General features: G+C 55.2%; 1 protein-coding gene across 1 annotated transcript; it reads right to left on the bottom strand.

The window, feature by feature from the left end:
• Nucleotides 1-1,695: 1,695 nt before the first annotated feature.
• On the bottom strand, nucleotides 1,696-27,821 carry MASP1 (MBL associated serine protease 1; the record flags this gene model as incomplete). The annotated part of the gene is made up of 11 exons (XM_082003477.1): nucleotides 27,062-27,821; nucleotides 24,828-25,053; nucleotides 16,423-16,600; nucleotides 16,030-16,161; nucleotides 15,350-15,546; nucleotides 14,882-15,029; nucleotides 14,251-14,369; nucleotides 13,365-13,443; nucleotides 8,680-8,817; nucleotides 7,640-7,714; nucleotides 1,696-2,591 (listed from the first exon to the last, which is right to left on the bottom strand). Exons 1-11 carry the CDS (start codon nucleotides 27,394-27,396, stop codon nucleotides 1,696-1,698), a joined length of 2,523 nt encoding a protein of 840 aa, XP_081859603.1. The 5' UTR covers nucleotides 27,397-27,821.

Here is a 27,821-nt window from a genome sequence, read left to right as displayed (position 1 = left end):
AAGCCTGAGGGCACAAACTCAGTACGTATATAAGTTTTATTTTGTTCTCAGGAGGAAGGTTACACAGAACCATCCTTACATGACATTGGATATTTTACAGAATGTAGTATCAAAAAAGAAATATATATATATATATATAAAAAAAATACCTTGCAGTTACATGACATAGCCAAGAGTACAGTTCTTAGTGTGTCTGCAAGTCCGACCTTCCTTAGGCCTTCTGCTCTTCTACATGCTCTACAAATGGCTTTTTGGATGATAGCAAAATGGCAGAGTGGCTCATTCACTGTTGACTCCTTGCATGGCAAAACCAAAGGAGGAGGAGGCCAGGCCCAAAGGAGGCTACAGGCACGCAGAGGGGACAGCAGGCAATATTTGCATGTTGCTTACAGCTGTAGGAGGGCTTTGCTGGCAAGTGAAGGAGATGATGTCCCCGCAGAAGGAAGGTAAGCTCACCTGACCTTGTTCCTTGGTGGGGCTTACTCGTCTACATGGGCCATGAAGAGAGGCTGGGGAGATACGAATACTTCTGGTGGGTTAGGTGAGTTGGGGTCTAGAATGACTTGGACACCTGCAATAGGCCAGAAGAGCCACAAACAAACACTGAACACCATAAGGAGCCTGTAAATCAGCGAAACCAATGGCCTTAAAAGCAGTTTAAAAGTGACTAGGTTCTTACGAGGATGAATGCGTTGCCGTGCAGGACTACTGAGGGCCCTAAAGAAGAGGTGAAACCCCAAGGAAGGTCATTTTATCTGAAATGATTCTGCTGAAAATAAGTATTGCTTAGGTGCAGCAGGTGCTGTCTCGTGTGTTGGAAAACTTTCCTTGGGATGTCTGCTGTGGCTGGAAACAATTCCAAGAGCTAGTCTGGGGGGAGGACTGGAGGGGTGATGGAGAGTCAGAGAAGTTTTGGTGGCTGGAGGTGAGGGTGACACTGAGTCCAAACCCTGCCCCCCTCCTTGTGTCGTCTGTGGGGCATCCATCCCACATGGTGGGGTAGGTGTAGCCCATTTTGTTTGGTGCCGTCTCAGCAGCCATTAGCTTTCCAGACACAGCTGAAGTTTAGGGCTAATGTGGATGCATCCTCATGTCCCTGGGGCCAGATGGACATCACCTGAGATGCCATCAAGCGGGGACATTTGTTTACAAATAAAAATAGTAGCAAACCCTCAGGGGTCTCTCACTACTCCTTGCACAGAAAAGGTGGCGGACCTGTGAGGTCCAGGCCTGCCCAGCTGGGTTTCCTGCGCTGTCCGTAGCCTCTGTAGCTCCTGCAGCTGCATCGTCTGAAGGGAAGATCTGGCTGGAGAGCCCTGGGGATGGAGGCAATTCTCTGTGCATGGCCCAAAGCTTTGGTGGCAGGGAAGTGCTGCCTCCATCGCTGTGCTTTTGTCCTGGCCTGGAGGAGGGCTCCCCGGGAGCGTGGGTGAGATTTGGAGATGGGCAGCACAAGCTGAGGACACTGGCTGAGCTCTCGCCCTTCGCTCCCTTCCCCCAGCTCCCTAGCAAGCATTTCCTAAGAGCGCAAGCAAAGGGACGTGGGACCAAGTGAAACAAATGACGTGGAGGGCTGGCAAAGGCCCGGCGTGCGCTGAGCATCATGGCTACCGCTTGCGAAAGGCCAGAGTCTGGAGCATATTAAAAAACAACAACAAGAAGAAAGGGAGCTGCGGCAGCAGGCTGCTTAGTCACTCATCTCTCCAGCTCCGGGTCCAGAAATGTCCATCTCTCTGAGGAGCCTGTTTTCTTCTCCACCCAGTCCACATAGTTGGAGACTTTGGTGTACACACCGTACACTTGCTTGCTGCCGCACTCCTCCGGGCCACCCCATGAGACCAGCCCTTGGGCCACCCACCTCCGGGTTCCCGGGTCCTGGATGACGAAGGCTCCTCCACTGTCTCCCAAGCAAGTGTCCTTCCCACCTTCATAGTAGCCGGCGCAGAACATGTTCTCGGTCACGCTGTAGTTCCCTGACCGCGACTCGTAGCTGGTCTTGCACTCTGCGTGCAGCACCACCGGCAGTTTGACGTACTGCAGGATGTCAGATAGTGTCCTCATGCCTGAGCTGATGATCTCATCCACCGTGATGTTGGGGTTGGAGATACCCCAGCCAGCCACCAGCCCCAGTGTGTTAGGGTGAGGCCCCTCAAGTTCATGCTCAAACTGGGGCAGGCAGACAGGCATGACGTAGTTCCCCATGGTCACTTTCTCCTTCAGCTTGACCAGAGCGATGTCATGGTTGTAGTTCTGGATGTCAAACTCCTCATGGAGGATGATCCTCTCCACTGTCCGGTTGACAGCCTCCATCTTGTTCCTCACGTCATGAAGGGCCAGGTAGACGGTAACGTGCTCCTTGGAGACAGGGATGACAGTCTTGTCTCGCCGCTGGGAGCGGAGCACGTGGGCGGCCGTCAGCACCCAGGAGTCTGAGAGCAAGGCCCCGCTGCCAAACCATTTGTCGTTGGGCACCCGGGACATGTCCTCCACCACAATCAGGGCCTGCCAGGGGAAGAAGCCAGGCTCTGCGTTTCGCCCACCAATAATGCGCTTGATGATCCCAGGTAAAGGACGAGCTGGCCGGCCGCACACTGGGGACAAAAAGGACAGGACAGTTACTGCCAGCACTTACCTAGGGAACAAATGAAAAGGGACATTCCCTATAGATTATGCCACATGGCTGATTATCTTCAAACCTAAAGCTCACTTGTGTCTTTTTTTTCCATAGAGGTCAACTCTTCTCCTTTTCCTGGTGGATGAAGCCCATCCTCCCTGCCATCTTTACCTTCTCCTAGCAGAATGTGCTTCAGAGCTTGCAGGAGGCTGGACATTACACCCCACCCCCTATGCTAACAGGTCTTTGGAGGTATGTCTGGGAAAGAAATGCATCTGTCCTTCTGAAGGATTTTGCTTCCTAAAGGCATCCCCAGCTACTTTCGTGTCTTCCTTGCCTGGTGGAACCATTTCTGGTGGCAGCGGTTTGCCCTGTAGGGGCAGTCTATTGCTCTTCCATGAGGATGGTGGGGTGATCTTGTTCAGCCCTTGTGAAGCTAGTCATGGACAAAGAGGCAGGTTTGAAGCCTGCATGCATTGTCCAGTTTCTTCTGTGAAGTAGGAGCCACCCTGTGTTTCTCTAAGCCTGATGGCTCAGGCATGAGACCAGGAGACCTCAGTGCTGCCTCTGTCACCAACCTGCTACATACCTTTGGGCTCTTCCCCTCTCTCTGCTGTCTGAGCTATTCTGGCAATATTTTTGGAGCATAGAGCATCTTTTTTTTGCTCACAGCCCCAGGACAATTGGGCCCAGCTCTCCAAGAGTTAAAAATAGCCATACCAAGCCCTCTGGATGCCCCACGTTTTCTGTGGCTGTGGACAATGAGGCATAGATTAGAGAAGCGTCTTTATGGGTTGGCAGAACTTGTTGGTTTCCAGCATTTGGGCCCCCTTTCCCCAGGTGCCCGTGGAAACCCCAGTCCTGGCATCTGCTCCCACATGGCACCCTGGAAGACCCAAGGGAGGATGTCAGGCAGCTGTCCCGGGAGGTACCACCAGGCCTGTGGCATAATCTACCCGCAGTGATGAATGCATGTTGCTCAGCACCATCCATCATTGTGTCTTTGGAGCCTGCAGATCCATCATTGTGCCTTCACGGGCGGGCAGAGGGTCCAATCTCTGCATATGAGATGTGTGCATCCCCCCAGCACACATGCACCGTGGAATGTGGCTGTGTGGTTCCCACGGTAATGGCAGCCTGTCCAGAACAAACCGTTCTTTAGCTGGCAATGAGACAGGACTGAAACCAGGTTGAGCCACTAGACCCCATGCTGGACCAGGGAAGGAAGCATCTTCAGAGCTAGGAGCTCCCTGCTCCTGCTGTCCTGGCTCTGTGGGAGTCCATCCTGGGTTTGGCCATGGACAGTCAAGGCCAATTAGTCCCATGAGCTTGCTCAAAAAAAGTAGCCTCCCAGCTGCCCCCTCCTTCCCCACCTTTGCTGTAGGCTGTGAAAAGATTATGCGAATGCTCTTGGCCAGGAGGCCATGAACTTTCAAGGCACACTTCTGTTTACCATCCCAGGTGGGTCTCAGGCCCAAAGAGTCTCCACTGAGATTGGGAAGGGTCAAGCTCTTGGAACCTGTCAAGGTAGGGCTGTGGCACATGTGGCCCTGTCATGAAGCGAGGTGGAGAGCCCTGAGCCCTTGATGAAAAGGGTGGACTTATGCCAAGGGGTGGTATGTGCTGGGCCCCCACTTCAGAGGGCCTTCAGGATTTACTCTGCAAACAGCAGGCTCATCTGGTGTAAAGAGTGGGCTGCTGCCCACTGGACATGAATATGGACAGTCAGAATTGCATATAGCACACTACAGGGCCATGGAGGCTTTCGTCCAGGGTTAGCTACCCCAAAGCTGTACTGGATCCCCTGACGCTGAAGTCAGGCATGGATCCAGCAAAACATGTGAGCCAGGGTGGGACTTCACTCTAAGTAGGATTAGATCTTAGTCTCGGTTTACGCCTATGTGATTTGTGCTCCAGATGAGGACCATGGCGCTACCAGACTCCTTAGGGAAGGGGAAGTGGAGGGATCCTTCTGCTATGTCAAAGACCTGGCGGATGCTATGATTTCTGCCAAGCCTGGATTGCAGTAAAACAGAGCTGTGACTTAAAGGGTTGTACGGTTGAGCTGGCAGGTGGGACAAAGAGATGGCTTGAGGGCCAGACTGCACTTTGCAATTCCTCTCTTTGCAGTTTGGTTTCTGGAGTGATTTGGCTGGATCCATGCCAGTTCAGAAGCAGTAAGGCCAAATGAGTAATTCTGCAGCCTCACCGTTCCCTGTGAGCTCACTAAGCTCTTCCGAGGCCATCCAACCACTTGCCCAGCTCCTGCTCAGTGTGCCAAGAAACCTAGGGGAACGCTGGTGGGAGGACTGGAGCCTGACATCAGCCCAGCCTCACCCCTTGCTCTGAGACCCATCATGAGGTCTGTGGTCTCATGGCCATGGCATTTGGTCTCCCGAAGGAGCTGTGGCTAGAGAAGGCTTGGCTGTGGAATGTTGCCTAGCACCATGGGGTTTAATCCTGCATCTCAAGTCCTCACCACAATTCTGGCAGCCAAACCAGCATCCTTCTGCTCAGCTCCTCAACAGACCCAGAATTAATGTCTGAAGACCTCTGACATGCTGCCTGGTTTACCTCCAGGAGATTTATCCAGGCGCTGTGACCTGGTGTGAGGAAGAGGAGGCTCTCAATGTGCTGAAGGCAGCTCTGAGAGGGTTGGACAGGGTGGGTAGGGACACTCCTGCCCCTGGGGAACTTAAGCCTTGGGACAATGAGGAGGGGGGAGCTGGTTCATGCCGGTGGCAGCACTGTAAGGGGGGGACTCCCAGGGTGGTCAATACTTGGGGGTGCCAGTGTCACTGGGAGGTTGTGGGAGCCGCCTGGGCTTGCCCTTCTATAGCTTGAAGAGTCCTGAAACACAGCAACACAGGTGCTGGTCTCATCCCTCTGAGTCTGCAAAGTGAACACAAATCCTCCGCAGAAAGTGCCAGGACCCTGCCCCGATGCCTCCTGTGCTGCAAAGGGGAGGATGTAAAGCCTCGCAGAAAGAGGGTCTGACGCCCGAGGGCAATGGGGTCAGGGCTGAGAGTCAGCCTCGCAACCAGGGCAGGAGCACCAGGAGCTGCTAACATGGGTTTGTGGCAGCTGGGATCTGCTGCTAGGAAAACTGCGACTCCAGCAGGGAGGGAGCATGGTGAGTGTCTCTGCGCCTGCTCCGCTCCCCTGCCTTTCCCAGTGCTGCAAGGAATAGAAAACATGCTCAGGCAAATAATTCCTGCGTCCCAGCCCAGCTGGTCTGCTGCACTGAAGCTGACGGCCGTCCCAGGGAGATGGTTTTGGAGGAAGCACATCCAGCCAAATATTTATTCTATTAAATTACATATCAAAAATGCTGACCAGGCTGCAAAGGCTCCCACTAATGGCAGAGGAAGGCGCAGAGTGGCCTGGAAGAGGAGTTTCTATTGATGGGGAGGTGGCGTGAGACACAGGGGAAGATCTGAAGAGCAGCTGGCCAGCTGCTGCCTGCAGATCCCGATCTCAGGAGAGTGTCACCCTCTCTCTGGGATTTTCCATTTTCCTGAAGTCTCTCTGACTTCTGTCACTAATCAGGAGGTCTGGAAATGGCCCATGAAAGCAGCTATGGCTCCAAAAGATGTCCCCATATGCTCCCAGCTCAAATTAGTTCAGTCTGAAACATTAAGGAGAGATGCAGGGAGCAGCCGCTGCGACAAGAGTAGCCACAGTCCTGCTCTCAGAGCTCCGTGGGCTGCAGCGAATCTCAGGGGGTCCCTCCTCTGCAGTTGCTCAGCATGGACAGAGAGCAGATGGCCTGCAAGACCTGCCATGGGGCTGAGCCAGCTCCTGAACCCTGGGATGGCTGGAGCTGCGGCTGCTGCACGGCAGCTGGATCCCTGCAACCTCTCCCGAGAGCCGTCCCTGCACATCCGACCACAACCCGCACCCGGGGCTGCCTCCAGCCCCACCCCGCCTGGCAGCCAGACCTGGCCCCACGCTTGGCTATGGCCAGCCAGCGTCCCAGGGACTCTTGTTTAATCCCGAGTGGGCGCCTGGCCTGGAAACTTGCTGGCTGCAAACATTTCTGCCACTGCTCAAAGGCGTGGGACTTTTCCTTCCCTGCGAAGTGGCTGGGTTTTTCTGCAAGGCTCAAAGAAGTGCTAATTGCTCCTGTATGTGGACACTCTGCTAATCATAGAATTATAGAATCTTTGGGATAGAAGGGACCTTTAAAGGTCATCTAGTCCAAACCCCCTGCAGTGAGCAGGGACATCTTCAATTAGATCATGTTGCTCAGAGCCCCGTCCAACCTGACCTGGAATGTTTCCAGGGATGGAGCATCTACGACCTCTCTGGGCAACCTGCGCCAGTGTTTCATCACCCTCATTGTGAAAAATTTCTTCCTTAGATCTAGTCAAAATCTGCCCTCTTTTAGTTTACAACCATTACCTCTTGTCCTATCCCTACAGGCCCTGCTAAAAAGTCTGTCCCCATCTTTCTTATACGCCCTCTTTAAGTACTGTAAGGCTGCAATAAGGTCTCCCCGGAGCCTTCTCTTCTCCAGACTGAAATGGGAACTGACAGCCAGTGGCACTGGGCAGGTAATGCTCTGCCCTTGGCTGGAGCCTTGTCCGGCAATGCTGAGGACTGAACATAGCTAGTGGGCCAGTGGGCTCCCAGTGGACCCGTGGGCTCTGCCCTGGGGCTGCTGGTTTCCTTGTCTGCTGGAGCAGGGAGCAAAGGGAGCCCTGGCAGCCGGGACGGCTGTGGCACCACTGCTGCCCTATACTGCCAGGGAGATGTGCCCTCATCCCTGCTGCCCAGTGCCACCACCGCACCCTGACCGTCTGGGCCAGCTGGAATGGCAGGAGGCCTCTGTCCCCATCACCCTCCCGGCCATACATTGCAGCAGTTGGCTACGTAGAGCCAAGGCATATGGCATTGTCACCAGGGAGCAGAGTCCCTGCCTAGGGAAGCAGCAGGTCAGGTCAGGCATGGAGGCATCCCTCCCCACCGCACATCCCTGCTCCGCACCCCTCGCTGCGGGACAGGCCGCCCCAGCACTAGTACCTGGTCGGCAGGATGGCAGCTTGGTCCCCAGCTCCTTGCTCCGCCATACCCCCGACGCGTCGCACGTGTAGGTGGCTGGAAGAGAGCAAAGCATTAGCTGGGCTGTGGCCCTGGCATGGGCAGGTGCCTTTTGCAGCGAGGAGATGTTGTCCAGCTGTAATCAGGACCCGGGGGGGCCCAGGCAGCCCTGCCCCATGCAGGGGACATGTCACCATCCCCGGTTTCATTGCCTTGAGCTGTCTGGAGGGCTGTGCTGCGCCCTCAGCCTCGGCTGGCAGCTCCCACGCCATTGATGCTGCCAGTGCCCGTTCCGCTAACGCACGCAGGATGCTGGGACCAGATGCACGGGGCCAGTGGGTGTGCAGGGGGAAATGAGCAGGGAGACAGGAATGTGAGGAAATGCTTTGGCTTTTCTTGCTAAGGGAGGAGGAGGAGGAAGAAGGGCTGGGGTGCGTGCACACCCCTTCTGCTGCCCAGAGCTGGATCCAAAGGGTGCGGAGATCTGTGGTGCTTGGCAAAGCACCTTGTGGTGTCTCTGTGGTTGTGGAGCAGGGGGTAAGGGGGAAACTCAATCTGCCACTGCTATCTGTTCAGCCTTGGCTACGCTGCACATTTGAGTGCTGGGATGGGGAGCCTTGCGAGAGCCCTTTGTGAGGCTGCTGGACCTGGTGCTCTCTCCAGCAGCAGCTCCTTTCACAGAGGCACAGAAAATTTGATATGCTGCAGGGAGCAGATGGCAGGGTGAGAAGGCAGAGCACAGAACAACCACACTGCTCTGCTGAGCCTGTGAAACACGCAGGCGAAGCACCAGGCAGTGCTAACTCCATCCTACCTTGTTGTGAAGCAGGATGTGGCCAGTCTGACAATCCAGGCAGTGCAGACGTGGGCTACGATGTGTGAAGGCCACATCTGCAGCCTGCTGCTTGCAGAGCACCCCGGAGCGGCCATCCCAAGCTCCCCCCGCTTGCAAACGCACGCACACATGGCCCCACTCCCACCCGCACCGTGCCGTGGGGACGCGGCCCAGCCCCACTGCTCACCGGTGCTGTTGGGGGCCATGTGGTAGTAGGGGTGCTGACAGTGGTACTGGATGGCTGCTCGGTAGGTGGTCAGGTTGTTCCTGGAGGAGAAGGTGACAAAGCCATGCTCCAGCTCCAGCGGCGCTTTGCAGTCAGCAACTGAAAGCCAACACAGAAGGGGAGTTGAGCCCTGTGCTGTTTCTTGGGGTGTCCACCCAGCCAGCAGGCAGGTAATGCTGGGCTTTGACATGTGCTGGTTGTCCTGTGGGGCACAGCAAGGGCCCGTATAGTCCTGTATCCCCTTTCTCTAGGGCACTGCAGGGGGCACAGCCTGACATGGCCTCAGATGGCAGCAGGAGGCTGTCCCCAGGCAGGGCAGCCTGGCCCTGTGAAAGCCCACCACGGCCACCCTGCAAAGACAGGGCACGTGGGCAGCACCGCTGAACACCAGCAGCATGGCTCACCCACAGGCTGTACGGCCAACATCACTCACGCTGGTGGAGACCCCAGTCCTGGGAGCCCCTCCTGTGCACTTCATTTAGTGCGAGATCTCTCTGCTCTACCTTTGAGAGGGGAAGAAACCTGCTCTGGCAGGTGGGATCCATTGAAGGATGGTACCAGAATATATCTCTTTATCCCTTAGGAGTGTGCAGGGAAAAGCAGGCAGTGATTCACTAACGTATGCCATGCATCAACCTTGTGCTCTTCTATGCACAAGGCTTTGCTGAGGGCATGGCCCCATCCCTCCTGCTCTGGGTCTTGCACACCAGACAGTGCTGATAAGCATTTACAGATCAGGCTGAGCAGCCTTAGGTCCTGGCTGTCCTGTAACAGCAGGAGATGAAGGACATCAAGTGTGTGGCTTGGCTGGTCTGCAGGCAGGGGGAAGGCCAGCAGATGTGGGTGAGACCCCACCTGCTCCATCCCCCAGGACGTGGGCAGGTTTGGCTCTGCTTCACCCACCCCTGGTGTGGGCTCAGGGTCTGATGGAGGGAGAAGGATTTCCAGGGTGCCATTGCCCTTCCCCATGGCCTGTCCATGGTTCTCTTTCTCCCCCAGATCCTTCACAGTGCCCTGCCCAGCCTCTCCTCCCCGGCGTGTCCCCTGGATTGGGCTTGTGCCACCCACCGCAGGAAGGACCCCAGGGTGGTTCATCTGCCAAAGCCAGGAGTCACCCCGTGGGAGCTGCGGCTCCCCGCCACATGGGCAGCTCACAGCACACTTGGGTGATGCTGTGCAGCCACCCCTGCCCCATCCTGGGGGACCTGCCCCAACGGAGGGCAGGAACCAGGGTCTGATCCTGCCAGGAAATGCAGCGCTGTGGAGCTGGGCTCTGCCACGTTCAAGATGAGGGGTTGAGTAGGGGGTGGGTGACTTTGCAGAAAGCAGGTCCTGTGGATCAGGGATGATGCGAGCTCTGCGGGTCTTCATGTGCTCCAGGATGGGAAGGGGGCAAGGACAGAAGCCCTAACTCCTCATGCAGTGATCCAGGCTGACGAAGAGAGAATTCACTAGAAGCAGTAGCTGGCACCAGGGACATGTACTGACGCTCAGGGTTAACCACCTGCTTGGGTGAAAAAAGCCCGGTTTATGGCAAAACGCTGCAGCTCACTGTTCACCAGGGTCCTCTCCACCCCTGCCTGTAAGGACAGCAGGTGACGGGATGGGTGTGTGGGTGCAGCTAGGTTGGGTGGAGGGTCTGGGTACCTGTGCCTTGCAGAGGGGCAGAGGAGGGGACACAGACCCCTCTCACTAGCCCCGGGGGTCCCTGGCTGGCCTGAGCTTTCCTGCTCTCTTCCCATGGTGCCTGGGTGCACAGCGCTTCTGTGCCATGGTGCCGGCAGCCGTGGGACCTTTATAAGGCACTGGGGGATGCTGGGGCTTGCAGGAAGGAAGGAATGGATGTTGGGGGACCAGCCTGGCTTCCACATCTGCTCTGGGGTTGTTTATGGCTGCAGGGCAGCATCCACTGGCCTGCACAGCCCGACCCCTCCCTGTGTGTCTCCCAGGAGCAGGCCTGATGCCTGGAGAATGGGCTCTTACACAGAGGTGTTGCCCCACCAGTGTCCTGGGTCCTGCTGAAAGGATGAGGGGAAGGAGTTTGTGCCGTGAGCCTTTCCAGATTTTTGCCTTGGGAAAGGGGCCATTTAGCATCTCCATCTTTGTAGGACCAGAGGTAGACCGAGCTCCTCAACATGCACCTCCTCTTCCAGCCTCTGGTCCCCATCCCAGCATCCTCCCAGTGAAGCCTCTGATGCCTCAGGGAGTCCAGGGCACATGCCCTGGGCTCTTGGGGACACGAATGGGGCCAGACACCAGGCTCTGACCTCCTTCAGCTGCAATCAGCCTGAGGCCAGTCTGTCCTCACCTCCGCCGGGCCAGCAGTGGGGAGCAAAGGGGAGGCAGAGGAGCATCCGCCCGCCTGTGCCGGTGCCAGGGCTCGGCGCCTGCAGGAAAGGGCTGGTGACACCAACCCATCCTCCAGGCCTCCTTGCCCGGAGGGTCTGAAAGGCACCAGGACTCTGGGTGAGAGGAGAGGAAGGAGTGTTTCTTATTTGAGATGCTGGGGCAGGGAGGAAGGGCAGCAGGAGGCTGAATCCAAACAAACAAACAAACAAACAACCAGGCGGCCATGCTGCACTCCTTGCGCAACTGCCGCCTTGGAGAGGGAGCTGAGCCTGCCGAGGCATCCGAGCGGAGAGGGAGGGATGCGGAGGACTTGCCGGGAGCTGGCGGCGGCGCGCGATCCCCGGGCAGCGGTGCCGGGGCTGGGCAGGCACCCTTCCCGTGGGGTGGCACAGCAGCAGAAAGGGGGGGTTGACTCCAAATTTCCTTCCCCTTCTCGAGACGGAGTTAAGAAAGTACCAGGCGTGGAGGGGTTAAGAGTGCCATGCTGGTTAGACAAGCCATGGAGATGGATTTGGCAGCTGGGCCAGCGGCAAAGGGGACCTGCCCTGGGTACCCAACAGATCAGAGAGGGGCACTGAGACAGGCTGCCCGTCGGGGCGGCACGGCCGGCGCCAGCCTCACGCGGCCACTTGCTCCGAGCCGGCTCTTCCCTCTGTCTGGTTGTCGGCTCTATCTGCAGCTGCACCGAAAGCAGAGGGGAAGGAGGAAAGCAGAGAGAGAAAGCCCAATTAGTAGATGAGCAGAGAGAGGCATGCAGGAAACCCAGCCCCCAAAACACCAGAAATTGTTAATGAGCGCCCGGCGAGCCGTGCCAGGGTGCCACAGATGCCGGCGGAGCCACAGCCGTGCCGGCGACCCGCTCACTCTGCTCGGCCCGAGCAACCTGGGGACAGCGGCTGGGAGATGCCGTCATGGGGTTGTGTTTAGCCTCGCCAGGCCGCGGAGCTGGATTTTATCCACCTTGGCTGAGAATTTTTCTATTTTCTGCAATGCTTTCTAAAGCCGTTTTTGCTTGTGCCCTGCCTCTCCCAGACACCCCGGGGAGGTGGGAGGCATTGCAGTTTGGAGGCCTGAATTGCCCATTTAGGGGCTTCTTGGCTTTCCAAAAAAAGTCTTAGAAATTTAGTGTAGTGAGTCATATCACACAAGAAGGGATCAGTTCCAGCCTGGCTGGAATAAGGCAGGTAATAATTTCAATATTCTCAAAAAAACCCAGCTTGTTGGGGTAAAACATATTTACCTAGATTTTCGCTCTTTTTTTCTAGACAATGACAATTTTTATCTGATCATTGTTCAAGCTGGATAAAATCAATGGGAGACTGCGGTAGTGAGAGTCGTAGGAGTGGGGAGCTCCTTGGTAGGGCAGAGGCCTCACTGACCTCACACCTTCTAAGGAGCCCTTTCAGCTACAAATCTATTTAGCAGGTCTGAGAGCCTCCCAGTTTCCATTTTGAGTGAGAAAACATGAATTAAAACTCCAGAAATACTCTTCTAAGGTAAGACCCACAATATTATTAAAAGAAAAAGGATCTGCCCAGATGAAGAGAGCCTGGATCCCAACATCTCTTGAAAGCATCTTGTCCTGCCTCTCCTGGAAGGTCTTGGGACCTTCTCTGAGCATGTTTGCCACTTTTCTCCTCTCTGTGCCAGTCTTACAGCAGACTGAGCAGCAGTGAGAGCCTCCCTGAGGGCTGAGGGTGTTCGGGGAAAAGGGAAAAGCTGTTGTCAGGTACATCTCCCAAGCCTGAGCTGGGTTAGATGAAAGAAGACATGATGCAAATCATCACCCATCCTTTCAAATGGCATCTCCTTTCTTCTTCCCTTTTCTCCTGTTTTAAGGTTTGTAAATATTTGGGCAACTTTTCTTTCCCTTTTCACTTAGCTAAGCAGCTTCCAGTTTAGGCTAGTACCTGGGACCTCTCTGTTGCCCTGGGTCTTAGTGGCCTCCCTCGGGAAGGAAATTTGCATCAGGAACTAGATTATCCCAAATTGTCCCAGATTCATCCAACAAAGCCAGCCCTCAAGAGCCAGGCTTGCTCTTTCTTTGACAGGGACACAGCAAAGTGGCTCACAAATCAAGTTATATGAGTAATCTAAATAAAAGCACCAATCTCCTGCTTGTGGCATTTGGAGCGAGCCCCGTGATGTTATCCAAGAAGGAGCCAAAAGAGCTTTGCAGTTACGTAGCCTCTCTGGCTGGGTTTGTGTCTCTGCTGCTCTGGCAGGGCAGCTCCCTTTAGCATGAAATGATTTCAGCAGGCCAAGGACATGGGCAGAGTGGGGAAGGGTGTCCTTACTTTTGCAGATAGGGATCTTGTTACTCCACGTCCCGTCCTTTAGACACTCGATCTGGAAGGAGTCGCTTTCCAGGTTATCCTGTGCAGAAGATGCCAGCAAAAAACCCACCATCAATGTACAAAGCAAGGAAATTAATCTCTCCATAAAAAGTCAATTTCTTGGTGACTTAGTCAAAATGTATCCAGACCCCCCGGCAGAAGACTCTTCTAGCTAAAAATGGCAATAAAATCATAATGAAAAACTTGAAGAGTTTTCTTGTTGCCAGCATCTCAGTGGCATGCTGAATGCAAAAGAACCGGAGTAATTTATTCCTGTTTTAGGTGCTGGGATGGGTAAGGAGGCAGCTCTGCATGAAGGATGAAGCTGGGAGGAGATCAGAGGAATACCCAGCTCCATGTCGGAAGTCAAAGCGAGCTACTGGTTTGGAGGGAAGACAGCCACCCCGTGAGTCACCCGTGCTCCCCGTGGTTCTCAGCTGTTTCCCGGAGAGGGCCTGCCAAAATCCCTGCCCCCTTGACTCGCCGAAGCTGTCCCAAAGTCCCAGAGGACCTCCTGGCCTGTGGAGGCTGGCCTCTGCAGGGCTGCCCGGGAAGCTGAGCCAGCGCCCGCCCAGGTGCTGACTTTTTGTCTGGCAGAGGTGCCAAGCCTGGCATCATCCTGTGAGCTGGCCGGCTCTGGAGGGATGCTGAGAGGGTGGCTGGGGAAAGTGCCATCTCCTCTCTTCCCCCGCATCTTTGGAAAGGAAAGCTGGCGGCTCTCAGAGGAGGCTTTTTCCTTGACCCTGGGAAGGTGTTGTGTTCACTCCCCCACAGATGCAATGGCTTTGGGAGGAAGGATTCCCCCCTTTCTTACCCAGGAGCCCAGCTCCACACCGTCACCCCATACCTTCAGTACTTTGTATCCAGTGTTGCAGCTGATGACAACCTGGTCTTTGAAGGTGTACTTGGCTTGGGAAGGCTCGATTTTCCCGTTGATTGGTGGTTGTACCAGTGGGCATGGGTTTCCTTTGAATAAAGAGCAAATGAAGAAAAACAAAACTCAGCTGAATAAATGGAGGAAATGGAGAGTCCCAGCCCTGCCACCCAGTCCCTGTAGCAGGGTCTGAGCACCCCTGCCCTGCTCTCGCTACTAACCTACGCTAAACTGGCTCAGCCAGGCTCTTGTCCTAGAAGGAGTGGAGAACCCTGGTCTTTCCCCCAGTCCTGGGCTGCTCCTGGCTTTGGGCATTACAAGGCTGGGAGCTAATAGCAGTAGCTTTTGCAATTATCCTGCCCAAAACTGCACTGCTTTGCAATGTGGTCTTGTTGGCCCTGAGCCCAGCTGGCATAGGGAAAAAAAAAAGCAACCTTTGATGGAAGGGCTCCATGTTATTTTATTCCTCTCTTGTGATTTCTGGGACAGACACTTTCTGGAGTCAGGATCGTGGACCACCAAACTCGTGGTTTCCACCTGCAGGCTTTATAAAGTTCTTCTCATTGCCCAAGCCCAGAAAATGGAGGAAAGCAGCAGGAGTTACCAATTGCTGTGTACGACAGCTTCCAGCCCCTGTTCTCGCCTGAGTTGTCACTGTGGAAGAGGATCTGCACGCTGTTGGTTTGGGTTTCAATGCGTCCCGGCGACTTCTCTCCACAGAAAGGGCCAAACTCCCTGTGGCCAGCTTTAATCTGCCAAGGGAAAGAAGTGTGGGTGGCTTGAGGGGTATCTTTGATTCCAGAGGATTGCTTCACACTGAGGCTGATGGATGGGGCTGCAGTGGGGTCAGTGGGGCTTAAGCACCATGTGCTGGGGGGATGTGAACTGAAAGAGGGTCACCATTGGCTGACAAGGTCAAAATCAGACGTTGTAAGAGATATGGGTTCAACTGAGCACAGGGCTCCTGCTGGCTTCATCACCCCCATTTAGACTGGGGCAATTTTGGTCTCATCACCAGGGCACTGGGGAAACATGAGAGCAGGATGGGAGGAATGTGCAGAGCTCAGCTCACCTTGACGTAGTCATAAGGACAGGTCACCTCGGGGTGGTCTTCCACATCGAAGCTGTCCTCGAAGCTCAGGGTGATGAAGAAACCCTCCTCGAGCTCGATGCGGTACAGGCAGTCCGAGCTCTTCGGGTAGGGGCTGGGGAAGTCAGCGCTGGTAACCACCCCGCTCCTCTGGGTGTAGAGGTTGTCACTGCACTCCACTGAAACACAGCCATGGCTCCCTCAGGGCCCTGTCAGCCTCACCCCAGCCCTGACCATTGGATTGGGGTCTGCTGGGTGGTCCATGGACCCTGAATATGGGTCCATGCAAGGACAACCTCACACAGCCAACCTCCAAATATGCCTGTGGCATAGGGGCTCCTGGGCTGAGAGCTAATCCCAGCTGATCTACATAATGCAGATTCAGGGCAGAGACTAAACCTTTTCATTTCTCTGACTTGAGGAGATCTATAGGGCTCAGCGGAGGAGCACAGCCCAGGGAGAAACTGTATCTCCTTCCCACACAGGAGGACTGCGGGTCTTGGGCACTCTCCAGTCCAAGCTATTGGTTTGTATGGGAAGAGGGACCTCATCCCTCATGTCAGCAAGAGAGCGCAGTTTTGCCTGTGTTTGGTAGGTCTGTTGCCTGCTCAGGGACCCCTCAGTGTGACGGTCCCCATGTCCAAGCTGTGCCTGGGCGGTACCTTTGCAGGTCCTGTTGTCGGAATGGAGGATGTAGCCGAACCTGCAGGAGCAGTAGTACCCGCCGATGTAGTTGTGGCAGTAGTGGTCACACGCCAGCTCCTCGTCGCTTTTCTCCAGGCACTCGTCCACATCTAGGATGGAGATAATGAGGAAGGGAGGTGACCCTGCAGCCCCCCATGCATCACTCCTCGTGGGCACATTTACTATAGCACTGAGAAATTAGTTGTCCCACATGGGGGGTCACATGAGCACACAGCAAGTCCCATATGGCCCAAGGGCTGCACACAAGGTCTTCTCTTGCTAGGGTCCCCAAGGCTGGCCTGGGATGTGACCCTCACAAATTTGTTATGATACCCTAGCAAGGTGGTCCTGCAGGCTTAACCCCTGCTTACCCACGGCGGTGTAATGGGCGTCGAAGCCGGTGAAGCGTTCCTCGTTGGAGAAGTCGGACCTGAACGTGAGGCCCATGTAGGGCCCCGGGGACAGGATCACTTGCTGGCCAGGAGCCTGTTCCGTGTCTGTCGTCTCCCTGCCGCAGAAGGTTGCCAGCTCCTGGTCCTCAGCTTCAATCTGTTAGTAGAAGGAATGAGTGAGCACTCGGCAGGGCTTGGGACTTGCCCCTGGGCTCTGAGCACTTGGGTAGTGCAGGAGTTTGACATGTCCCTGGGGCACTCCCCAGTGCCGGTCGCCTCTGAATTTTCTCTGCGTGGGGCTGTGGGTGTCTGCGAGCCCGGAGAGCCCGTGGTGCTTTCCTGGGTGAGGTCAGGCTGGGCTGCAGTCACGCTCTGCACCTGAGAGCTCCGGTCTCTGCCTGTGCTTGCCCAGCCTGTCCCCTGCCAGGGCATCCGGCAGCCTTTGATGGCCGCAGCCTAAGGGTGCAGCTCTGCACCCCTGGGCGCCCTGTCCTGCTCAGCCCTGCGCTACCTTGGCCCTAAAAATCAATTTCCAGCCATTCCCACTGCATTCACCTCACCTTCTGCAGCCAAGTGTGACCCCGGGGATGCTCAGAGCATGGCAGGTCTGACTGCCAAGGCTCCGGCTCTCTGAGATGCTGTTACTGCAGTAAAGCACTTACATGGTTTCTGCAAAATGAACACAGGAACTCGGGTCTGCCCGCTCTGAAGCAGATGCTGAGCAAGTAGGTAGCATCCAGGATGTAGGGAGGAGCTTGGGAGTAGTGAGGGGAGGAGGCAGGGAAGGAGCCTTTTTGGGAGGTGGGGTGAGGATGAGGGCAGGCTGCACGGAAGAAGGGGTGTGAAAATCAGCGCCGGGTCCTGCTCCCACTCAGAGCTGCCGGTACCTGAGATGGTCCCCCTCGACTCCTGCCCTCAGCCCAAACGCTGATCCAGGCAGCAGCATCCGTGTGAGGGCTGTGCTTCTGGGAGGGTGCTGGGACCCCAGAGGAGTCCCTGCCCATTGGTTTTGCACCAGCTCCAAGCAGCAGCTGTAATTTGGATGGTGTTTCTGTCCTTTGGGCTGGCTTGGACAAGCTGGGTCCTGTCCCTGCCATCCAGGGTCCCTGTCTGGTTCCAGACCTGCAGTACCAGGCACTGTTCAGACTTGGAGCCACGTGCCCAGAGGGCTACAGGAGGGGAACAACGGGCCAGCATTCCCTGTAGCCGTGTCAGCATGCTCACTAGCCTCTATGTGCACGCCTTTAAGGCACAGCCATGCCCGTGCCTTCAAGCACTGTAATACCTGTGGAAAACCCTACAGTTTTGCCTGGAGACCCCCTCCCTTTCTTTTTCCTTGCTGTTTTCTCCAGGACTATTTCAGCACTGACCCCATCTCCTTCTCCTGCAAATCCCACCCCCAGCCCCTGTCTCGACCACAACCTCTCCCAGCTCGTTCCCAGCACCCTGCCTGCTTTCCCCAGGAGATTTGAATATGAATAACCCCTCAGCCGAGGAATGCGATGAACACCACCACGCCAGCTCCCGCCGCTCATGCCAAGCCAAGGCTATTGAGGCCGTGATGAAGCGTGCAGCCCCCCCAACCCATGCCTGGGGAAAACAGCAGCCTGCTTGGGGACCCATGGGGTCCCGGAGGTGTTGCAATGCTGTCCCCAGCTTGCGTGGCCTCTGCAAGACAAGACCCTCCTCCGGCTGCATCCCTGTCTGCTGAGACCCTCGGGATGCGCCGGCTGGGGAGGGTCTGGGGCTGAAAGGGAAATTTCCCAGGGCTGAACAAGCAGGCGGAAACTCGCTCGCACCAGGGAAAGCCAACATGGAAATGGCAACTCAGCATGCCTTGACATTGCCTCCAGATATTTTCCATCCTCTCATACAAGCTGGAGCTGGCCAGAAAAGAGAGAGACTTTCCGATTATAAATTTTGAGAATTTGGAGGAAAAAACACGCGCCCTGCATTGGGACAAAAACCCAATTGAATGTTGTTTTTTTTTTGTGAAACAACGTTTCTGAAAAAAAAAGGAAAACAAGTAATTTGGGATCCATCTGGTTTCAATCCCTTTGAAATATACTGTGGTACTTTAGAATCTCTTTTAAATCTCAAAGAAAGATTGTTTTGAAATGAAATAGTGTTTTAGTCTGAAAAATGGGAGCACCATTACCAAACAAGAAGGAAAACGGCATTTCGGCCCTGACACGCAGTCTTGGCTGCACAAGTGCGCTGCACGCAGCCTTTTCAGCAGAAATCGTTTTTTCTTAAGGAAAGCTGTGGGAAGGAGCAATTTCCAGCCAGCTCCTCCATGCGGAGGTGGCTGTCACCTCTGCAGGGACACACGAGCCACCGTGTGAGCTCCCATCCCTCTCCTCCAGTCCCGGCCGGTGCGGGACCTGCAGCACAGCATCACCAAAGTGCGGGAAACGCCCCCAGCGCCCCGTGTCTTGGCCCAAGGATGATCCCGCCATGGGGCCAGCCCCAACGCTGCCCCCAGCATCCCTGGATAAAGCCCCGGAGTGGCAGGATGAGGCCCGGGAGAGCCGTGCTCTCCTCGCCGAAGGTATCCATGGCCCCTTATCTGTGACGGGTCCCATGCTCCGAGCCACAGGGAGCAGAGACAGCCCTCTGGCAGTAAACTAAACAGAGAGGTCATCATCCCTGGTTAATATTTGCTGCTTCTGCTGAGGACTGTATACTTTTTCATAGATCATTTACATCCAGCGAGCAGGCTGGTAATTAAATCCTGGTTGTTTGTTTGGAGTTTCTCCCTCTCGGGTCACGATGTCGACGTTTTCACTAGAGAAGATGTGTCCCTGAGGGAATTATCTATTGCTGTGGAGAAATTCCCTATAAAAATACGCTGAAAGAATCCTCCTTTGAAAAATAAAATATAGTGACACTCTCGTGCCTTAAATTTACCCTCGCCACTGCCTCCCGCAGTCTTCCCTGTTTCCACTTGCCTACTCATTCCCTTGTTATGATTTCTGCCCCTCTGGGTGGAAGCAGATGGGGGTCCCTCCCGGGCTGTGCTCTGTCCCCCTCCATTTTGGCTTGGGCTGTAGCTAAGAGAATGGCTGACCCAAGCCATGTGGCCCCCTCTGAAATTTTGATTTCCCTCTTCGGGGCAGCAGGCAGGAGCTGGGGTGCCCCGGCTTGGCAGCGAAGAAATGCTGCCCCGGGGCATGGGCTGCCGGGGATGCCGGAGCAGCGATGCTCCGGAGGTGCCTCCTGCAGCGGTGGGTTAACGAAACGCCACGAACACCAAGGGGAATCTGGCTCGGTGGTTCAGGGCTGCCGGAGAGGAGCAGGCAGCCGGCAATACGGAAACACAGCTGCCAGCCCCCCCTCCAGCCCTCCAGGAATGCACTAATTGGACTGATGAAGGCCAAACATACCACTTGTAATATATATAAATGGCTCATTAGGCAGAGAAATCGCAGTGCTGGGCTGAAGACACTGGGAACATGACATGGGGAGGAGACGCTCAGAGACAGAGAAGGGCATGGAACAGCCCCTGCCGAGCTGCCTTGCAGCCAGAGTGCACGCAAGAAGCCAACACCCAGAAGAACGGGGTTTTTTGCAAAATGACTGCTGCTGCTGACTGTTGGAAATGAGTCAGGGATGGGACTGCCCCAGCAGGACCCTCCACCTAGGTCTCCTGGAGATCCTCTCCCCCAACATGCATGCCTCCTCTCCCCGATACACGTTAAGGGGCATTTTGTGTGCAAATGTGCACCTGAATTTCCACGGGGACATACATGGCAGCTGTGCCGTGGGGGAAAGGGAGGGTGGCTGCTTTCCCCTGCTGTGGACTTGGCTCGGTGGCTGGAGATTGCGCCCTGCCGCAGGTTGCTGAGCCCACACGCCCTATTTCTGGGCCAGGCCTGTTCGCTGGGGGGGCTGGGGGTGTAAGGAGAGCCCAGCTGGGATGCTGGGGTGCTGATGGAGCTGCTGCCTCGCTCCCCTGCCTGATCCTCCTCCGTCCCCTGCCCGGGGGGTGACTGTGGTCCCTGGCGGTGCAGGGGGTGGCCAGTGGTCTGGTGCCACCAGACTTCTCTGCACAGAGCCGACGGGATGGGAAAGGCGAACGGCAAAGCCCTGGGGCCTCCCCTCTTCCCAGCTGCCTGCTGGGATTTGAAGTGCTCCTCTTGGGACCCCACACCCCCGGGGCACGGATTACCCCCTGGCTGAGGCCGGCTGACAGCACCAAAAGAGGATGCTCTTCTCCTGACCCCCTGCTTCACGCCAACCCCTGACTTGTGCTTTTTCCTCTTCCTTTGAGCAGAGGAAGCTGTAAACGGGTCCTGTGCATCCTTTGCACAGCCCCGGGCTGGGCATGCACTGCCCTGAACGCGGCATCGAGCTGCTTCCCTGGCCCTGCGTGGCCCCCGACAGCGCCGCGTCGAGCACCGAGGGTGTCCCTGGGGACAGTGCCGCTGAGTGCTCGGCCAGCTGCCCGTGGCAGGGGATGGCACGCTGCTAGCCCAGCATGCTGCATGCAAAGCCGGCCCGCTATGCACCCTAAACACCGTGCCAAACCTCAGGGTGACACGGCTCGATCACATCGCGAATCTTTCATAATCCCCCTCCCGGAGCGCTGATTCCCGAGGCGGTGGCACTAGCTGATGCTCTGCCTGCAGCCCTGTCTCCCCAACTTGGCCCATATCCCTGTTTTCCCCTCATCAGCCCCACACCGGGGCTGGCAAAAACTGCCTCTTGCGCTCGGATGGGCCCCTGGCCACCCTCGAGCAAATTTATTTACAGCCACTGGTTTTGCCTGAGATGTCTGGCCAGCTCCTGGGCACCCACACATGGGGTTAGTAGGAGTCCTGCCTGGGTGAGCAGCCGATGGCACAGATCCTCTCTGGGGACATGGGTGTGACGAGGAGCTGCAGAAAGTGTCCCAGGTGCCACATGTGGGCAGAAGTCTGAACACAACACAGAGAGGTGCATCCAAGGGAGACCAGGGTTGTGTCAGGGGAGATGGGACCCACCAGACCCACAAAGTGTCACGGACCCCTCTGCCCTCCTGCCCCCATGCACAGTTGGAGAGACCCATCACAGACGGCCCCTGGGCTTGAAGGAGTGAAGGGAAAGCCCTGTGGTATGTGCTGAAACCTGCCAGGTCTCAAGCATGTTCCATCCTGAACTAGGACTCAGTGGTAGGGATTGGGGTGAAGAGATGTAACCCACAAGGACCGTGAGCCAGCAAGGACTTGCCGTGGGCTGACTGGGGGGAAATCGTCTCACCACAGGCCCCATTTTCACTTCAATCAAGGAGCTGGTCCTAAGCTGGCTGCCAAGCCCTCAGGGGCTGATTTCATACCACAACTTGACCGAGCAATGTGCAAAACCTCATGGACAAGACCCCAGGCTCAGATCTCCCTAATAAGTTCAGGGATTTACTTATGAAGGCCCCTTAGAAGTCAAGATTTCATCTCCTATCTCACTGCCTCTGCCACAGCACCCCTCACTGACACTAGTCAAGTCACTTAACCTGATTTCCCGGTCACGGCCATGGCTTTCTGGGTGCCTCAGGCCAGTGCTGGAGACTTCCGTGCAAAAGTGCTCAGTGCTGGGTGACCCCAGAAAGGAGCTGGGCCAACCACGGTGAGACCCGCCACAAATGAGGACCCCCCAAATCGTCTCCGCGGGGAAAGCGATGAGCCCGGCAGGGCCTGCCGAGGAGCGCGGCGGAGGGCAGGAGCTGAAAGCCCAGCATGGATGGCTGCTCCTTCCCTGACCCCCTGGACCTGGCCGGTGGCTGAGGGCGGCCATCCAGAGCCCGGGCAGAGGCTGTCTCTGACGCAGCAGGGCCCGGAGCTCGGCTCCCCGGGGCAGCGTGCGGCTGGTGTCTCCTACCTGTGTGAGGCTTCGTCGTGTGGGTATTTTGGGGTGGCTGTTCCTCCCGTTCCTCCCGGCTGACTCCCCTGCTGAAGTACCGCTCCCCCTCTCTGCCACCCCCATTTGCACAAACAAGCCTCCTGGCCTGCCCGCATTTCTTTAGGAGCCATGTTCTTTTTATAGATATACACACACGCGCGTATATGTGTATGTATATAAATAAACAGCTATTGTTTTAATTAGCCATTGTTTCAGAGCTCTGGAAACTGTTCCCTTCTGAAGACCACCCTGAAGGCAGCGATCTGCGCGGGGTCGCAGCTCGGCTCGCCCAGAGCTTGCCGCTCGGGATGACTTTCTACGCTGCTCGACAGCCGGGGCGCGTGGGCAGCCGAGGAGGCAAGCGAGGCCAAGGCCAGGGCACGGCGGCTTCCTGCCTGTCCTGAACTGGGTGCCCGCCCCGCTGAACCCCCGCTCAGCCCCCATTTTGACCTCCTTCTTATGGCAGTGAAGATGATGAAGACCCTGATGGAGAGCCCTGGTCAGACCCACAGTCGGAACAAAGAAGAAGGTGTTTCTTCACGCACGCACAGGCATATAATAGTATATTTAACCTGTGCGACTCTCTGCCACGGGATGCTGCAGAGATTAAAGTCACCCATGAGTTCAGAAAGCAATGATACAAGTTCATGGAGGGGGAATCCATCGAGCGCCATCGAACACACAGATACCACCTGTGGCTTTCTGAGCATCTTCACCGGGACTGGCGGAGTACTACAGAGAAGCACCTATACGTCTGGGGTCTATAATGGCATTCTATAGCCGTGCGCTGTTGGCCTCTGTCAAAGAGCGGGCTGACGCTGTTTTTATGTCTTGCGCTGATGCAGACAGAGGTTGGACACACAGACCCAAGGAGGAAAATGGCCATGGAGTCATTTGCTGCTCTCTTTAACGTTTTCTAAGCCGGTGGTTTAGCAGCATAAAGGTTGCACCCCTACACAGTAGGAGTAGCCTCCGGATCTCCCATAATCCATCCATTTTCAGCACTTTTCAAAAGTAATTCTGTGGTGGAGGCTCTGCAAGCTGAGTTACAGCCCTGAGCAAATTTATACAGCTGAGATCTAAATCCCTGTGAAAAATACCACCTTCTTATGGAAATCCAGCGGCAGGGAGAGCTCCGGTGCCAAGTTGGCACCATGGCCAAATAACAGGGAGCCTTATGAAAAAGGAAAAATGAGCAGGGGGTGAAGGGCGGGAGGAGGGGTAAGGATTGGAATGGGGAAAGTTTCCAAGAAATCCGCTCCTTGAGCTTATTGGGTTTTTAAAGCAATATATCTCTATATATGTCCCTGGCCCTTGTGCTTGGAGAAGATCCAGGAGAAGCAGAAAGAACTAATCAAACCTCAATGAGAGCTGTTAGTAGCAGAATGACTGCCAGCATAAGGGGGAAGTTAAAGCGGTGAACAACAGATCCTACAGGAAAAAAACACAAATGTTTGCTTCATTTTCTTAGGGCAAGAATAAAATAATAATTTCACAAAATAACGGCATCTAGCAGCAGGGCTGAGCTCTGCGGTTCCAGACCTGGGTGCAACCTCCACCTGCCTCTGTGCAGCGGGGCATGGTGAGGCTTGTGCTGGGCGATGGGGTAGGGCAAACGTAGAAAGCACCTGCTTGCTACTGCTGGTCTGCTAGAAAGCACCAAACCTGACCAAGTTCAAAGATACGGAGAACCCAGCTTGTCCTGGGTGTGAAGAAGAGTCCTGCTTGGAGACGGCTGTGGTGCAGGAGGCAAGGGTGCCCCGTGGCACTGCAGCACGTGGCCCACTGCAGTTTCTGGTGCGTTACTGCCGGCAAGGAAGCAAACTGAAATCTTTTGTGGTTTTGGCCATGACAGCTCCCTGGGAACCTCCATAGCTTGTTTGTGCTGCAGGTATTTGCCAGCAGCAGCCCTGAAATTTCTCTCGGCTATGAAAGGGGTTTGCATTGAACCCAAGGGAGTTGGGTCTGTGCCCTGTGGTTTGTGGGACACTCTGCTTGCAGACCCCAACTTGCAGCCCGAAGCTCAGGTCTAACCTTTCCCTTTTGTTTCCCTGGGGGCTGGACAGGGTGTCCCAAGAGCCTGCAAGCTGCGGCCAGGGATACCGGCTGGCTGCAAGGTGCACCCACGGCCATGGCCTGGCAAAGGGTGCCCAACTCAGTGGTCTTCTTGCACGTGGCTGGCATCAGGGTGGCACAGGCTGGGGCTTTAGCCACAGGGGTTTCATCAGCTTGTAGATGCATAAATCTCATTGGGTCCAATAAGAATTAGGTGCCCAAATACTTCCAGAAATCTGGTCCTTTGTGGGTGAGCTCTGAATCTGCTGTCCCACTCACTGTTAGTCCAATGGGTGTTGTCAGCTTACCTGTGCTCTCCCTGTTGTCCGCTGGACTGACAACTCCTCTGCCCAATAAATGGGGAAAACCAGCTTATTCCTAGCTTTTCCAGCACTACCCTCTCTCAACTTGTCTGCTGTCTACCCCACCATCTGCCCCGTGATACCACGGCTCACCTTCACGTAGTCATATTCACAGAGGTAGGATGACTCCAAGTCAAAATGCATGAAGTAGAGCTTGATTTTAAACCCGTCGGGCACAGAGATGTTCCATGTCACTTCTGAGTCGCTGGGATAGGAATCGGGGAAGTTGGGAGACTGGATCTCCCCAAACATGTCCGTCAGCTCGATGGCATCCACCACACAGAGCAGCAAGGCACAAAAGGACCAGGTCAGGGGGTACCTGGAAAACACATGTGAGGAGATGAAATGAAACTCTGGCAATGCCAAAACCTGTTGAGAGCTCGGTTTCTTTTCCCCAGTAGGTCATGTAAGGTCACACACTCAAAACGGCTGGGAGAGGAGGTGCAGCACCGTGTCACCATGAGCAACCCCCCCACCGAGCTGTGGGGAGGTGGAGGTGAGGGTGGGAGCTGCAGGTGGCTCCCAGGAGGAGAAAGCCCCTTTGAAAGGTGGGTGATACAGGTGCCACGTGCGATGCAAAGGCACCTCCACAGCTCCTCGCCAGCTCCGGGCGCCGTCAGGAGCTCGGTGTTTCTCGCGCTTCTGGGAGCGGCAGCCGCTGGCAACACGTCCTTTAACTAATGGGGCTCTGATGGGCAAATCTTCATTTAATGGAAGAATAAACATAAAGATGCTTAATAAAATAATGACACTTTCTAAATCGGCTTAATGAAAGCATCATGGCAATAATTGCTATGTATCATTATTATTATTACTGCTTAGCCTCATCCTGCCAAACTGGGATTGTTGACTCTCAATAAACAGCACACGTCTTTGCAGCTGGGCAAGGATGGACCAGGGCCCCAGCAATGCAACCAGCACGTTATTCTCCACTATTTTCTGTTTCTCCTCTCCTCTCCTCTCCTCTCCTCTCCTCTCCTCTCCTCTCCTCTCCTCTCCTCTTTCTTTTTTGTTTTTGTCTTCAGTTCTTTGGGTACCACTCACCCCAGATACAGAAGCACACAGAGGTTGAGGTCCTTAGAGTTCTTTGGTCATCAATCTCAGCTTTTAAAAAATCTCAGCCTAAACAGTTTGTCCCAACTTGTTACCAACTTGTTTGTCCCAGAGGAGGGCAGAGAGGACAGGTAAATCAGTGGCAGTCCAGCTGACCTCGCACCAGCCTCGAGCTCCATTTGAGCATGAAAGTGAGCATAAATGGAGTATTTCTCTGTGTAAGGGGCGAACACCGTCTGTGCTGGAGGTGCAAACACAAAAGCCTGTGCCATTGCAGAAAGGGGCCCAGAAAGAGGAGCAGACCTCAGGCTCTTTATACCCAGTGGAGGAAAAGAAAAAGAAAAGAAACAAAAGAAACATGCAGAAAATTAGAGCCATTAGAGAAAAAAAATTTCCGCTTTCTAAAATAGGTACTGAGGCCTGGCAAAGGCTTGTAGGTGTGTGTTATGGGCACTGGAACTACTCACATGTACATGTACACCTGGTTTCAAAATCAGGGCTTGATTTAGGTATGCCAGTGAGGAAATTGAAGCTATATAAGTGGATTATTTTTAACCTGTCTGTGTTCTTTCAAAACCAGGGCAGTAGATTTCTGGGGCTCATTTGTGTAGTGCCATCACTTTTCCCAGCTCTTCATTACAAAGCAAAGTTAATGGGAAATTTGGATTGATTTTACTTTCAAGCATAGTGAGGTTGAACATGCTTTTTCCTGACAGCTTGTCTGAAGCCACAAAAATGTATGAAGGGAAAATCTGTTTCTCCTCTGGTCAGTGCACATGCACAGGGCTGGATGCTCAGCTGGTGTAAATGGGCATCACCTCCTCAGCTCGAACGGGCCGTGTGCCAGCACAACTCTCTGCTTTCCCTTTGACAGGGGAGGCAAAACGACACCAAACTTCTTTCCCATGCCAGGAAAGTCTTAACCTCACGTAAAAGTGATAAACGACCGCGGTGTGCACGGAAACCCGAAGCCCGCGCAGCGCGCCCAGCCTCGCTCGCACCTTTCGGCCGTGGACCACGGCAGGGCCGCACGCCCGGGCTGGGTGCCCGTCACCCGCGGCTCCCTCCGGCTCTGCCGGGATGCCGGCACGCAAGGCGGGCTGCAGCACGAAGCCGAGGCATGAGCAACGCCTTGTTCGCTTGCGGGTGGGGAAACCGAAGCCGTGGTCACCAGAGGGAAACCTTTTCCTCAGCGGGATGGCCCCCCTGCCTGGCCGTACCCCGAGACCGCAGCGTGCGGGGCCCCGGGGTCAGCCCGCCGCGGGGGTACTCACCTCATTTTGCTGCCGGGAGGGTTTGTCGGCGGGTTTGCTGCGGCGGATTGCTGGTCGGTTTGCGGGGGACGGCTTTGCCTCCTTCCAAACGCTCCGCTGTCCGCCTTATCTCTGTCCGGAGATTTGTGAGCGTGTGTGCGCCTATGTGTGTGTGCGTCTGGAGTTGTCTGGCATTTTCCATGCAGGTCACGCCTTCCCCTGCCTGCAACCGTTCCCCACATCCCCACAGGCACGCAGGCAGACCTGCCTGCATTGGAACCGTCCTCCCCGCCGCCCGCCGCTCCCTCCTCTCCCGCCGCGGGGCTGCCCGTGCGCTCCAGCAAAAGCCACGGCATTCTGCGAAGTTTTTGTCTTCCCTAATCTCCAGAGTTTTGTGTGTGTGTGTGTGTGCCTATGCACATTGTGTTTTCTCTCTTCTTTTTTTTTCTTTTTTTTTTTTTTCCCCCCCTACAGCCTGCTTTGCCAGATGGCTAAAATTTGCCTCTCAATAGGGTCGGAGGCTCCAGCAAAAACAGAAGGCAAGAACGTGTGGAAAAAAAAAAAACCCCAAACCTGTGCGGGAATAAATAGCTTTAGTGGTGGTGGTGCTGCAGCTGGGATCGGTGCTTGGGACTTGCTTTCGACTTCTCGGCTCAGTGCCATGCAGCGTTTGGGATGGGAATCTGGTTTCCAAGAAATTTTCGAGTTGTGACAGTCCGAATAAAATCAGGACCTAGTTTGCAGCCTCCTGCAGAACTGAGGAATTGCTGGGTTCAGCATT

This window comes from Phaethon aethereus, assembly GCF_964289735.1.
Source record: "Phaethon aethereus genome assembly, chromosome: 9".
Taxonomy (NCBI): domain Eukaryota; kingdom Metazoa; phylum Chordata; class Aves; order Phaethontiformes; family Phaethontidae; genus Phaethon; species Phaethon aethereus.
This window is presented reverse-complemented; position numbering and strand designations above follow the sequence as displayed.